At 37.4% G+C, this 12135-nt stretch overlaps 2 protein-coding genes across 9 annotated transcripts in view; both read left to right on the forward strand.

Annotated features, from left to right (window-relative positions):
* Positions 1-4873, forward strand: part of tcf12 (transcription factor 12) — an 88321-nt gene extending 83448 nt beyond the window's left edge. For 4 of the 7 annotated variants that reach the window (XM_042421016.1, XM_042420930.1, XM_042420854.1 and 1 more), the window contains 3 exons: positions 870-1099; positions 1556-1709; positions 2271-4873. In XM_042421016.1, the coding sequence (XP_042276950.1) occupies positions 870-1099; positions 1556-1698 (373 nt within the window). In that variant the 3' untranslated portion in view covers positions 1699-1709; positions 2271-4873. Of the gene's footprint in view, positions 1-854; positions 1100-1555; positions 1710-2270 lie in introns of all 7 variants that reach the window. The other 3 variants (XM_042420690.1, XM_042420764.1, XM_042420602.1) reach the window with 1 other exon arrangement.
* A 4766-nt stretch (positions 4874-9639) lies between these two features.
* The window catches only part of cgnl1 (cingulin-like 1), a 31237-nt gene continuing 28741 nt past the window's right edge, over positions 9640-12135 (forward strand). For both annotated transcript variants that reach the window (XM_042406619.1, XM_042406626.1), the window contains exon 1: positions 9640-9817. The gene's annotated coding sequence lies outside the window, so the exon portion shown is untranslated. The remainder of the gene's footprint in view (positions 9818-12135) is intronic.

Consider the following 12135-nt stretch of genomic DNA (forward strand, 5'->3'; position numbering starts at 1 on the left):
AATCGAGCAAAATGTGCAAAATTATATTACAATTTCAGAATGATTCTTGAACTATCAAGGGGGTTACATGCTGAGTTTTATGCAACTTAAACATTAACATGACTCAAAGTTTTACACCAGTGACGGATTGTCATCAGTGACAGATTTGTCACTGTGAAGAAGTGCCACAAAATGTTCATGATTGAGGTGCTGAATTTTCCTCATCAGCTCCACTCACAGAATCAGTCCTTGTCCTTTTAACAAGATACAGAGAGAAAAAGAAAGAAAGAAAATAACTTGAGCAAACATATTAACACTGATTTTAACCAGAAGGATGAAGGATGGTTACCGTCTCTTTGTTCTTGTTATTAATCTGTCAGCAACAAAAGGTTGAGACAGTTGAGACTGAAATATGAAGTCTCTCATCAAAAGTTAAACCAGTCTTATTTTATTTTGCATCTATTAATGCATTTAATTCATTTTGGTTATTTCAATTGACACAATTAATATTGATAATATGGTTTTACAAAGTATAGCTGTACTTAATAATGTACCTTTCACTTATAATAACGAGTTCACATAATTATAAATCAGTTGTTAATTATCAGCTGAGCCTGAATGCTACCATGACATTGTTTCAGAGAACAATAAGAACAGAAACAAAAAGAATAATTTAGTGTAGGCGGTTCATATCGGGGGAGGATCATAAATCATAAATACAGTAATGTTATTTTTTCCTAGTAACTTGTTTGATTTTTGTGATTTCACTTTCTTTTTTGTTAACCATATTTTTACTGTGAGTCAGAGTGACAGTAACTTTTGTTTCTCTTCTACTACTTCTTTGTTTCTGAATCGTGCATTTACCTTTAAAACAGTTCTGTCTCCCACAGTATCACTGAAGATGAAGACCTGAATCCAGAGCAGAAGGCCGAGCGTGAGCGCGAGAGGAGGATGGCCAACAACGCCCGTGAACGCCTAAGGGTGCGAGACATCAACGAGGCCTTCAAGGAGCTGGGCCGCATGTGCCAGCTGCACCTGAAGAGTGAGAAGCCGCAGACTAAACTGCTCATCCTCCATCAGGCCGTGGCTGTCATACTCAGCTTGGAGCAGCAAGTTAGAGGTCAGTGTTGACGGCAGAAAGCTTTTTAATGTCACTGAAATGTCAAGATAATTTTACACCAAATAAATATTGATTTCTTGGTTGAAGTTTAATGTTGTTCATGATATGTAGGACTGTGTGTGTGTGTGTGTGTGTGTAACATCCAGAGTGCTGACAGTATACTGTTGATATGAATTGACTGTAATTTGGGTGAATTATAAAGAACAGAAAAAAGTACAGCAGAGAAACTGCTTGGAAGCTGTTCATATAAATTGTGGTGATACACTGGCTGATGATATTCTCGTTTACTGTCATGAAAATGCTTCATCCAATCAGAAATGCTGGATTGTCATTTTGCTTTTTGTTTCATGACGTAGTACAATAAAAAGGAACTGAACAGATCAAGGCTGTCATTGGTTTTGTTCACAGAAATAAGAGAAAGTGTCTCAAGTGTTTCCTATCTGTCTGAACCAACAGAGCGGAATCTGAACCCCAAAGCAGCCTGCCTTAAGAGAAGGGAGGAGGAAAAAGTGTCTGGGGGCTCCGGTGAAGCCCAACAAGGCCACACAGGGGTCCATACAGGCCTGACTGACACATCCAACCCCATGGGCCACCTCTGAGTAGACGACAGGTACACTCACCTCCAGGGATACTGACCATTATTGTCCTTATCAATTAAAAATTTGAGGATTATTTTCTCAATTATTTGATTCATTGTTTGGTTTATTAAAATGGAGAAAAATGTCCAGCACAATTTCCTAAATTCCATGGTGTCGGCTTTAAATTACAGCCCAGAACCCAAAGATATTCTGTTTACAGTGAAATAAAACAACAATAAATGGCAGCAGATCTTCACACTGGAGATGCTAGAATAGAATTAGATAATATTTGGGATTTTTGATTGATAAATGACTTAACTAATTCATCAATTATCAAAATAGTTTCTGATTAATTTTCTGTTGATAGACCAATGGATTAATTAATTAATTCTTTCAGCTTTACCTACCTCCATGGAATGATTTTCTTTAAGAATGTAAAGAAGTGGCAACAACACTTTAAAATGAATCATTTGTTATAATCTTGAACTGAAAATATAGATTTTATATAGAATTTAATATCAAATTTGTCTTGTATCTTGTGTGATTATCAATCTGCACCTCTAATCGGTATATTTCTCTCTTCCTCTCTCCAGATCAAAGTGATCCCAGATCATTTCTGTCCCGTTTGAGTCAGTGACCTTGCTTCCCAGTGACAGACAGGACTCACAGTTTGTGTCACCAATTGGAGGAGACAGACCACTTGAAGCGAAACCACGAGACTAACACAATCCAATCCTAAGATTGAAGAGGAGCATCGGCATCCAGCTCTCTGTGACCAGTTTCCATCTGCAAATTTCTCCCCCACAAAGAAAACCCTTCAGCACATATCACTGTCTGCAAGAAGTGTGTTGCTTCTGAACAATCAGAGACTTCGCAATCTCCTCCAACTGTATGTGGAAATTGCCTCGTGCCTAAACTGAATTGACGAATGCATTGTAACAGCGATTGTTTTTTGTTTGTCTGTTTCTTTTTTTTTTCTATTTATTATGTTATTGAGCTATAAAATGTATGTCTAAAGGGAAAGTTAAGCAATTTCAAAGAGAAGTATGCAGCTTTTCAGTCAATCTATAGTTTGCCAGTGTCACCGTTAAAACTGAGCACTCCACCCTGGTAAATCTATGGCGAGTCCAAGATGAGGGGAAAAACATTTTGGCACTGAGAAGGTAAGATTGAGATTCATTTATTGGCCAGTTTAGAAAGATATTTATACCCAACTGAAAATTAGCATTAGCTGTTAGAACTGAAGACTAAAGTTCCCCATTTAAAAAAAAGAGGATATATTATTTATATTTATATTTTATTAATTCTGCCACTGGCCACATCTGTAACCAAAACTACCTATTTTTGTTTTGTGTGTAGTTTAGATCCGTTTCTGTGCTACTGACCAGCAGAATAATAGGCCCGACTATATTAGCGTCAACAATAATGTCTACAAAGGTGACAGACGAATGGCAAACTCTAGTTTTACTGAAAGCTCCAATTCAGTTGTGTTTTTTTTTTTTTTTTCTCCTCGGTAGTGAGCAGTGAAAATACAGAGAGCAAACTATTTGCAAACCTTAGCATTCCCTGCATAATTTTAGTGTCTTAACTAAAGGAAAAAAGGGGACTTCATTGCCCTTCGGCTCCTTTGCCATATAGTGTTAAATGTAAGCAGTGACATATTTTTGCAGATTCTTGTCTTCGTTTAGCCTGAAAGTTACAAGCTCCTGACGTCAGCACAGAAGTGACTTGTTTGTTTTTTTTTTCACATTTCCCGCCACCAGCTAATCAGAGATTGCTTAATGAAGTAGTTAAAAAAAAAAAAAAAAAATTAAAAAAAAAAAGAAAAAACGACGACCACACTTTCTCCTGGCCTGATGAACATATCACTTCATTTTCTTTCTGTTAATATCTCAAGACATCAAATTTCAAAAAGCAGTTATTCTGAGTAATGTTTTGTTATGCTTATTTGTGTTGTAACAAGTCATTTCTTTAGGCTTCCAGCATATTATGTCCAGTTTCAAATAGCAGAGAGGTCTTCTAAGTTATTTTCAATCATGTTTTGATATAATCCATACAATAAGCCAGACTAGATTTTTCATGGATTTAGCTGAATATCAAAAATAGTCGGTTTCATAGGACTGTAGCACAGTAATGAACAAAAGCAGTTTACAGGATTTTCTTTTATGTTTCAAGACATTGGTCATGGCTTTATTTTATTTTTTTTGTTTTTGTTTTCCCTATCAGTGTGCATGCTTTACATTTCTCCTTTATGAAGTCTTTGGTCTTTTGGCTTTATATTCCATTTATTTCTTTGTATATTGTCTTCTATCATTATCTACACCTTAAACAAGGCTGCCACATTCAGAATGAGTATTCTGTACAAAAAAAAGGGACTTAAATTACAAATAAAGGATGCCACATCAATAAAAAGAGTTTACAATATGAATTTAACAACTTTGTTTTAGTTTTTGAAACACTTAATTTTTTGTGTATTCTCTGTCTGAATGTGGCCTTGTTCTTCATTTCAGTATTCATGTTGGCAGACTTTGATTGAGGGTATAATGTTTGTCATTTCCTGCTCTCTCTCCTTCATTTTTTTTTTTATTTTTCCTGTTCTTCCTATATTTCTTTGCTCCTCTGTTTGCCAAGTTAGACTTTGCTGTATTCCGAGATGCTTTCCCTTGTATAATATATGAAAAAAGAAAATCAAAAGGAAAAAAAAAACATTTGGCTTATTTTTCACTGTAGTTAGTCTTTTATACAATAATACTGTAAGAATATTTCTTGAATTCTAAATATTACTCTTTCTAGATTTTTGAAAGCAAAAGTTTTGAGTAAAAAGTTTCTTACTTTATTTTACTATATTAGATAGTAAAATGTACGGTTATTTACCATAACCTGTCCATTATTACCAGAAATTTCAAAAGGCATCTTAAGAACATAGCTGAATTGTCGCTCGTAGTCTAGTTCTTCAAAAGGCTTCGTACGAGCTCAAGATTCCTAAAAGTGCGACCTCCATCTTATTCTTCGGTCTCCGTTGTTGATTGATAAAAGATTTGTGTCAAATGAAAAAGGTATTGTCGATGCACATCAAAAAAAAAAAAAAAAAGAATACGGCAACGAGAATTTGAATTTTCTGTCTTTTTTCAACAGAAAAACACAATGTATATAACATTTATGTTGCAATAAATGTGCCATCTTTTTTTAAACTCAATTGTATGTGCGTTTATTTCTCTCACAGAACAAACACATCTGTTTACATTTCTGTTTCTTCTCCATGTTTACATTTTCTCCTCTCCATGAAGTTTTATTTTATGAAAAGGTGCAGGAAAGGTTAGGTTGGATAAACTCAGAAACACAAGGGTTAATTTAGTTCAATCTTTTTTTTTTTTTCTTTTTTTTTTGTTTTGTTTAGTCAGCTCTACAGTGGATTTAGGCCAAATGAGTGTTTTATAGTATGTAACTCATTTTGAAAATAATACCAGTGGACCATTGTAGTCTGTATGAAAAGTACTATGAATATATGTTTCTATTTTTAATAAAGTGTGATAGCAGCGTACTGTACATGTGCTGTGGTCCTACTTTTTTTTGACAGATTTTACATGAAAGAAAAAGAGCTAGAAAGGTTCTGTATGAAACTATTCCAGCAAAAAAGAAAATGCATGAATGTGGAAAAATCAACATTTGGAATGAACTTATTTTATCTTTGAATATATTAATGTAACGTGAATTAATATCTTTTCCTGGGGGTATAATCTTTTTTCATTTTTTTTTCTTTGTTCTTGATTGGCATGCATCATGTAAGAAAAATAAATAAATAAATAAAAATGGACTAACTATAAAAAGAGATAGCAGGAATGCAATTGTGAGAGTAAAAACCCAGACTGTTTTCTATTAAATGTTTGTGGTGGAAGCAGCCTCCTGTTAACTGCAGTATTCAATCTGCTACTTGTGCTGTGACTGGATCTCAAAGGCGTTGTTAAAACGCTGCTCTAACCCTGGATGACTGTTGCGCTGTAAATCTCAGATACAGTACATCTGCATGGAATTATCTCCGTACAGATGAGAGCACTCATCACGTCCTGAGAGGTCTGATCCCACTTGAGCTTTCTGACAGAGGTGACACTGCTGAGGAAAACTGCTGACTGCTGCTCACTCTGTGGTGAGCTCAGTGATGCAACGTAAATCATGACTGTCAGATTTCAATATTTTCTGCAGGGACGAAGCGAGCATGTGATGGTGGGTGTTCATGTTTTCTGTAGGAGTATGAGACCACCATGTCTGAAGGCTGACTTCCTGTCATGGCTGCTGGGCCAGCTAACAGAAAGTCCTTGGCTCGCATCCTTGAAGCCTGCTGCTCCTCCTGCTCTGAACACTCAGATCATCCGCCTTTCTGCTCAGACGTGCTGTACGACACATGCTGCTTTTCTTCTTTCCACTGTTTCAGTTTCACTGTTACAGTTCTGTTTCAGTTTCTAACCTCAGATATTCAAGAATCAATGCTTAATTGCCATTTCAATATACTGGAGTTGATTGGTATTTGCTTTGGTAAGCTCACATAAAACAAAAACCTCGGGACATCACACACAATAACTACACTGAGACATAACATAAAATGACCACAGTCAACGATAAAGCTTCATGCAAAAAAAGAATAATAAATAACTAAACAATCGTTCCCATGGCGATGCTGCCAGCACCACAAACCAACAATAACATACTGTATACCACTGAATACAAACCAATACAGTGTCTTATGGACAACAGTCAGCAGCACATTGGTATTATAGGATGCAAACAGTCTTTGGGTAACACTGTTAGCTCTAATACTTCTCAGTCTTTTAAAAAGATTTAGTTAGTGAGGTGAGAGGAGTCTTGATGAATCTTCTGCCCCTTTTTCTGGTGTGGTGTATGTGCATACATATATATATATATATACATATATATACATATATATATATATATATACAATATATAGTGTAAATATCAGTATGACCTATGATGTTTAATGCAGTTTGGGCAGTTGTTTTGAGCTAAGGTGCAGTTATTCTGGAGGTGAGGATGCTCCCCATACAGTAAAACTGCACCATACCTTCCTGTGATATGGAAACATGATTTTTTATCTTCAGTCATTCCTGAGCTTTCTTCAGTGATGTTGTTGTGATGACCTCCCACTTTAAAGACAAGAATATTGTTACACTCAAGAAACTGTCTTTCTGCACCTGCTGAATGTCCTGAGAATGATCTCTCATTTTTGAAAGGTGTCTCATCAGACCCTCTCATGCAAATTAACAGACTGAGATATACAGTGGTGGCTTTTTTTATCTGTCAAATTGGTAGAGAGCTAATTCAATTCACAGTAAATGCTTCCGTGTGTCTCCTGTCAGAAATCACAACGGTGTAAAAAACAAAATCAAGTGAGCTACCTACAGTATTCTGTGTGTGTGATGCTGTGACATCTCTGCTACATGTCAGTTAGGTTGAGTTGCCTCTGGAAAGCCTGCAGTCATTCTTATAATCAGGATAAGACTGAGCTGTGCACCGAGCATGCCCAGAGGACCCAGCTGTGGCACCTCAGCGGAGAACAGAGCTCCCATTGTGTGCTGCTGTAACCCAACACAGTGGCACAGAGCTCAGATTAATGGCTGTGGTGCAGCGCGGTCTCTCTGCGGACACAAATATAAACAGTGGGACACTACAAACGCACAGGGGGCAGCTGGGCCTCCAGTTCAATGAAGTTTGTGATGCAGTGTTGATGTTTATGAAAAGAACTTTGAATTTATGATTTCTTCAAAATCTGTGTGAGAGTGAGCATCACTTGTCTTTTTTCCCCCTGTCATTGGACACATGGAGCAAAAACCAGCCTGAGATTATGAAATGAGTGAAATGTTATTCGTGATGGTGAAGTTACTTATATTGGTTATTTTTATCCAGTCTGAACTGAAGTATCACACACTGAATGATTATAAAAAATAGACTGTACATTGCATTGTAATTCAATGCAGCATCCTTGTAATAAAAACTGGATTATTGTTGACAAAGGTCTCTGAGTAGAGCTGTCGTTGCTTGGACTACTATCTACTCCTTTTCATTGATCAAAAGAAGCCAAAGCTCTCAAGTTTAAGTTTTCAGTTTAAAGCAGATGTGTGAAAACTCTGGCTAAAATGTCTAAAATTGACAAAATTTGGATTTAAATCTGGTGATACCTGATCAAAGAATAATTGAATAAGATAACAAGACAATCTGTGCCAGCTTTCAATGCTTTAATAGTACTACTAGGATCATATTTTGGTCACTACCAAAAAAAGCATCAAGGTTCAATACTCACTCATCTCTCAACAGTTCTGGGATGTGTTTCTAATATTTTGTCCACCTCATATTCATATATTATTATCATTATTCATTACTATTAAGCGTTATTTATTCAGGAACTCTCACTGAGATCAAAATCTGTTTTGCACCAGAAACCTGAGAACAGGTTACATATCCACAGGGTCACAATCATTCACATCACAATCACAAAACAACCATCAGACACACTACTTAAAACAAACATTGTGAAAAATATCAGCTAGTAAAACTTTAAAGTCTCTCAGAGGAACAAGTGTCTCTAACTTCAAGCGGTATTGAGGAGCAAAACTATTAGAAACGCCTTATAATATAATATTATGACATTTAATACAACAGCACAGAGTACAAGCAACACATTTACCACAGAGTAGAATCAACACCTCTTGAAGACTGTTAACTGGTTTTATAAACACACGTATGGCAGCACTGATGGACTTCATCACACTGTTCAGGTCTTTTGAGATGAATTGCAGATTACTGTTTTTACCATTTATCAACAACAATCAACTTTTTTTTATAATATATGTGCAGTATATGTATATGTTTATGTGCATTTAAAGATGCTATTAGAACTGAATATCAATAAATATTTGTACCATGAGACATTTTGTATGTATTTATGTGTTTGGATATTTAACAGAACTGCAGGTCTACAACTGCTACTATCCCAGATATTATTTATCACTGCTCAGCGTCGTTTGCTTAGTCCTGCACCAACTCTCATACCACAGACATTTCACAGAAATAACTCTCCAGAATATTACCCACAACATTTTTTCATCCCACTCAGCATAATAATTGCCTCATGCTGTGTTTGAATGTAGTAATACTGGACTTTCTCTGTATCCCTGTGCGCCAGACAAGATGCTGAAGATGCTGTTTGTACAGTGATGCGTTTACTGTCATGTCTGTTGGGAGATACATGCCTGCACAGGGTCTCATTAACTAACTGCGTTCAGGTCAGCTTACGATCCACTAGATGACGCTCTCGGTTTTTAAAGACATGCGGCTGCAAATTGCATGTATGCAAACAGCAAATAATTTAACTTCCAGCAAAATTGTAATCTAGGCACATTGAAATCACTAGTTTATGAAATAAATTATAATTCCTTTCTGAACTAACAGTGCGTAACTTGTTTCAATCACCGAATATTCCTGAAATACTGAAATAGAGTGTTTTTGGGGGGCATATTTCTATAATGTCTCTCTAAGGATATATTAGTATTACTATTTACCCATGTAGTCATTTTCTCATAGCATATTAGTGAGTCATACCTCATCATGTATGAACTTTATATTTGTGATAAGGAGAGTAAATTGATTTTTCTCTAGGCCTGTTGGTTTATAATGAAAAGTGTAGCTCATATGTGAGTTTTACAATGAGGTTAAATGTAAATTAATTAACAGAGTTAATTGTCAGACTCCACTTCTAACTCAAAAACTTTGTGTCCCGCTGGTTCTGTACCCTCTCAAAGCCCTGTTGATGGATCCAGCTGGATTGAGCCGACCCGAGGTCAGTTTAGGAACGAGTCCCCGCAACGCTTCAGGGAGCGTTTGGGCTGTGAAGTCTGTTCCTGGGTCAGCCGGCTGCTTTTGGGGTGGGTGGGCGGGTTTGTGCGTTTGATTCAGGAGGCGGAGCGGGCCGGAGGGTCGGGCGTCCTCCTGATTCTCTCTCTGTTAGAAAACAGCACAGCACTAAATAAGTTAGAAAACTGTTTCGTGGGCGCTTTGCTCAACCGCTTATCTTTTTAAAAACTACGTTATTAATCTGCGATAACTGACCAAGAGACAGAAAAACGACGCACTGGTGAGTAAACTAACGTTAGCTAACAGTTTTCATTGTAGCTGTTCAGTGTTGTGGGAGCGTTAACAGCCGTTGAACTCAACAAGACGGGAAAAAAACAGTATTTAACATCAAAAATGACAATCAAATGTGCTGTTAACTCGATTTAAATCAAGTCACTTAATGAATTGAGAAAGTTATGAAGGAAATCTCACGTTTTAAAGCAGCTAAATCTCAGGTTGATGGTGTGTTTGATGCCACCTGTTGCACTGAGCTGCGATGTGAAATGTCTACAAACTGCTGCTGTTCAATTCACTTCAGCTACTTTCACATGTTACTGCACAGCTCTTTTTGTCAGTTTTAATCAGCATATTTGAGACAGGATTTAATTTGTGTTTACGGTTTCTCTTGTATGCTTACATTTAATCCAATAGTGAACTCCCATTACTTTATCATATTTTCCCACAGTGTAAATCCCTGCTGGATTTAGTGACTTGGCCAGTTCACCTCTTACATTCACTCTTTCAAGGTGCTCTTTACTGATTTCTTTTGTGGTCATGTGAGTCACTGTGGCTCAGTCAGTATCAGGACCTCTATTTGACACAGAAAACTAACCAGTTCACATGAGGAGATAAAAATCTGCTTTGTTAAATCTTTGCAGAGTCTCCCCTCTGCACAGATCAAAGCCAGGAGCTTGACATCCTAACCTGTGCTCAGAGCTGACCTCTGCTCTGCAGCACAGGGGTCAGTGAAGGCAGCACAGGGACAGTGGGCCACCTCTGGAGGGTTTCCTCTTTTGCAGAGAAAAATACAATGGCAGGAAAAAAAAAAGTTGCACATTTGTTGGAGCCCTTGTGTCTCAGATACATGTGACACTAAGCATGAAAGAGTCCATTGTGTCGTCTTTAGCTTTAATCTGTCCTCGACAGTACTCTTCCTCCTGGACAGGACACTTTGCGTAGGCTTTCTTCTTTCCTACCTCCTGTGCAGACTGCAGAGTGTGAAGCTGGCTATTTCTGACTAATTGCAGCACCAGGATCAACCAGTCTCTGCACTCATTGGGTTGTGGAAACCAACCTGAATTGAGTTATTCTCATGCGGTGCTGAGAGTGGGCGAAATTTATAATATCTAGGGTTTCATTGACGAGGTGAACCACCTCAGCTGAAACAAATCTACCTCCGCTAACATCATGTAAAGTTAATACACCTTCATGAAGCAGAGGTGCTAATTCATACAGAAAATGTCATATAATTATTGAGTGTTGCTATTGCTTAGGCCTTAATTTACTGCCTAAATTGATTAAGTAATTGAGACAAGATTTGTCAAGATCTGAGTGGCGTGCCACCTCTGCTGCTCAGTTTCCTTGGGGAAACCCTGAAATCCACCTACCTCCTGGTATCAAATTATACTCCAATTTAGTACATTTCTTGGAAAAGCTATTGAGAAACTGATAAAAGTAATTAGACAGTCTGTTTTGGCTAATCCAGTATATTATTTATCTGACAAATTAAGAAGATATAAATTTTGCAGCATTTCCCACAATGGCTTCATACAATCAGATATTAAAGTAATAGTTACCATGACAGACACAGCGTGGAAAATGGTAAATGTCGTCCTATCACCCAGTCCAACATGGTGCCCTTTTTTTTTTTTTTTTCAAAGGGTGTTGGTTGTCCATAGGTCTGTCTTCACCTAATGTGATATATCCTGTTTTGGCCTTTGTTGTCAGTCTTATCAGTGTCCTTCTTCCAGGCTCATCTCAGTCTGTCTTTATACGGTTACACCAGGTAGAATAGGACATTATCAGCAGACAAACAGAAACCTGTTGAAAGCCCATTGTCCAGAGTAACACACGGTGGCTGCTGATGGCTTTGTCTTCACCGGCTTCCCAGGCATAAATATGTCTGAAGAACACTGAGCAGCTTACTTTAATATTTGTGCCCAGTCTGATATTTATTGCCAGCTACGTTCTCACGATGGTGCTGCAAATGTGTCAACTTTGACAACCCGGCAATTATTGTAAATGTGACAAAGTTGATCCGTATTAGGGTTTGTTGCCCTCTTTAGCTAGGCATTTCCCATGAGTGGGGGCTGCAAATTACAATGTCATTTACAAGGATCCACTGTGCCTTTGAATACAAACACACAGACACACACACACACACACACACACACACACACAGACAGGTTATGTAGAGATGACAGAGCTTCGTCATTATTCCCCTAGTGACTCACGTTGGAGTGTTATTATTCTGTTAATACTTTTAACTGGTTTAACCTATATTCTTTACCACACACAGTAAACAATCATTTTGTTATACCATACCTGTTAGTCACTCAC

The sequence above is a fragment of the Thunnus maccoyii genome, chromosome 1 (genome assembly GCF_910596095.1).
Source record: "Thunnus maccoyii chromosome 1, fThuMac1.1, whole genome shotgun sequence".
Lineage (NCBI taxonomy): Eukaryota > Metazoa > Chordata > Actinopteri > Scombriformes > Scombridae > Thunnus > Thunnus maccoyii.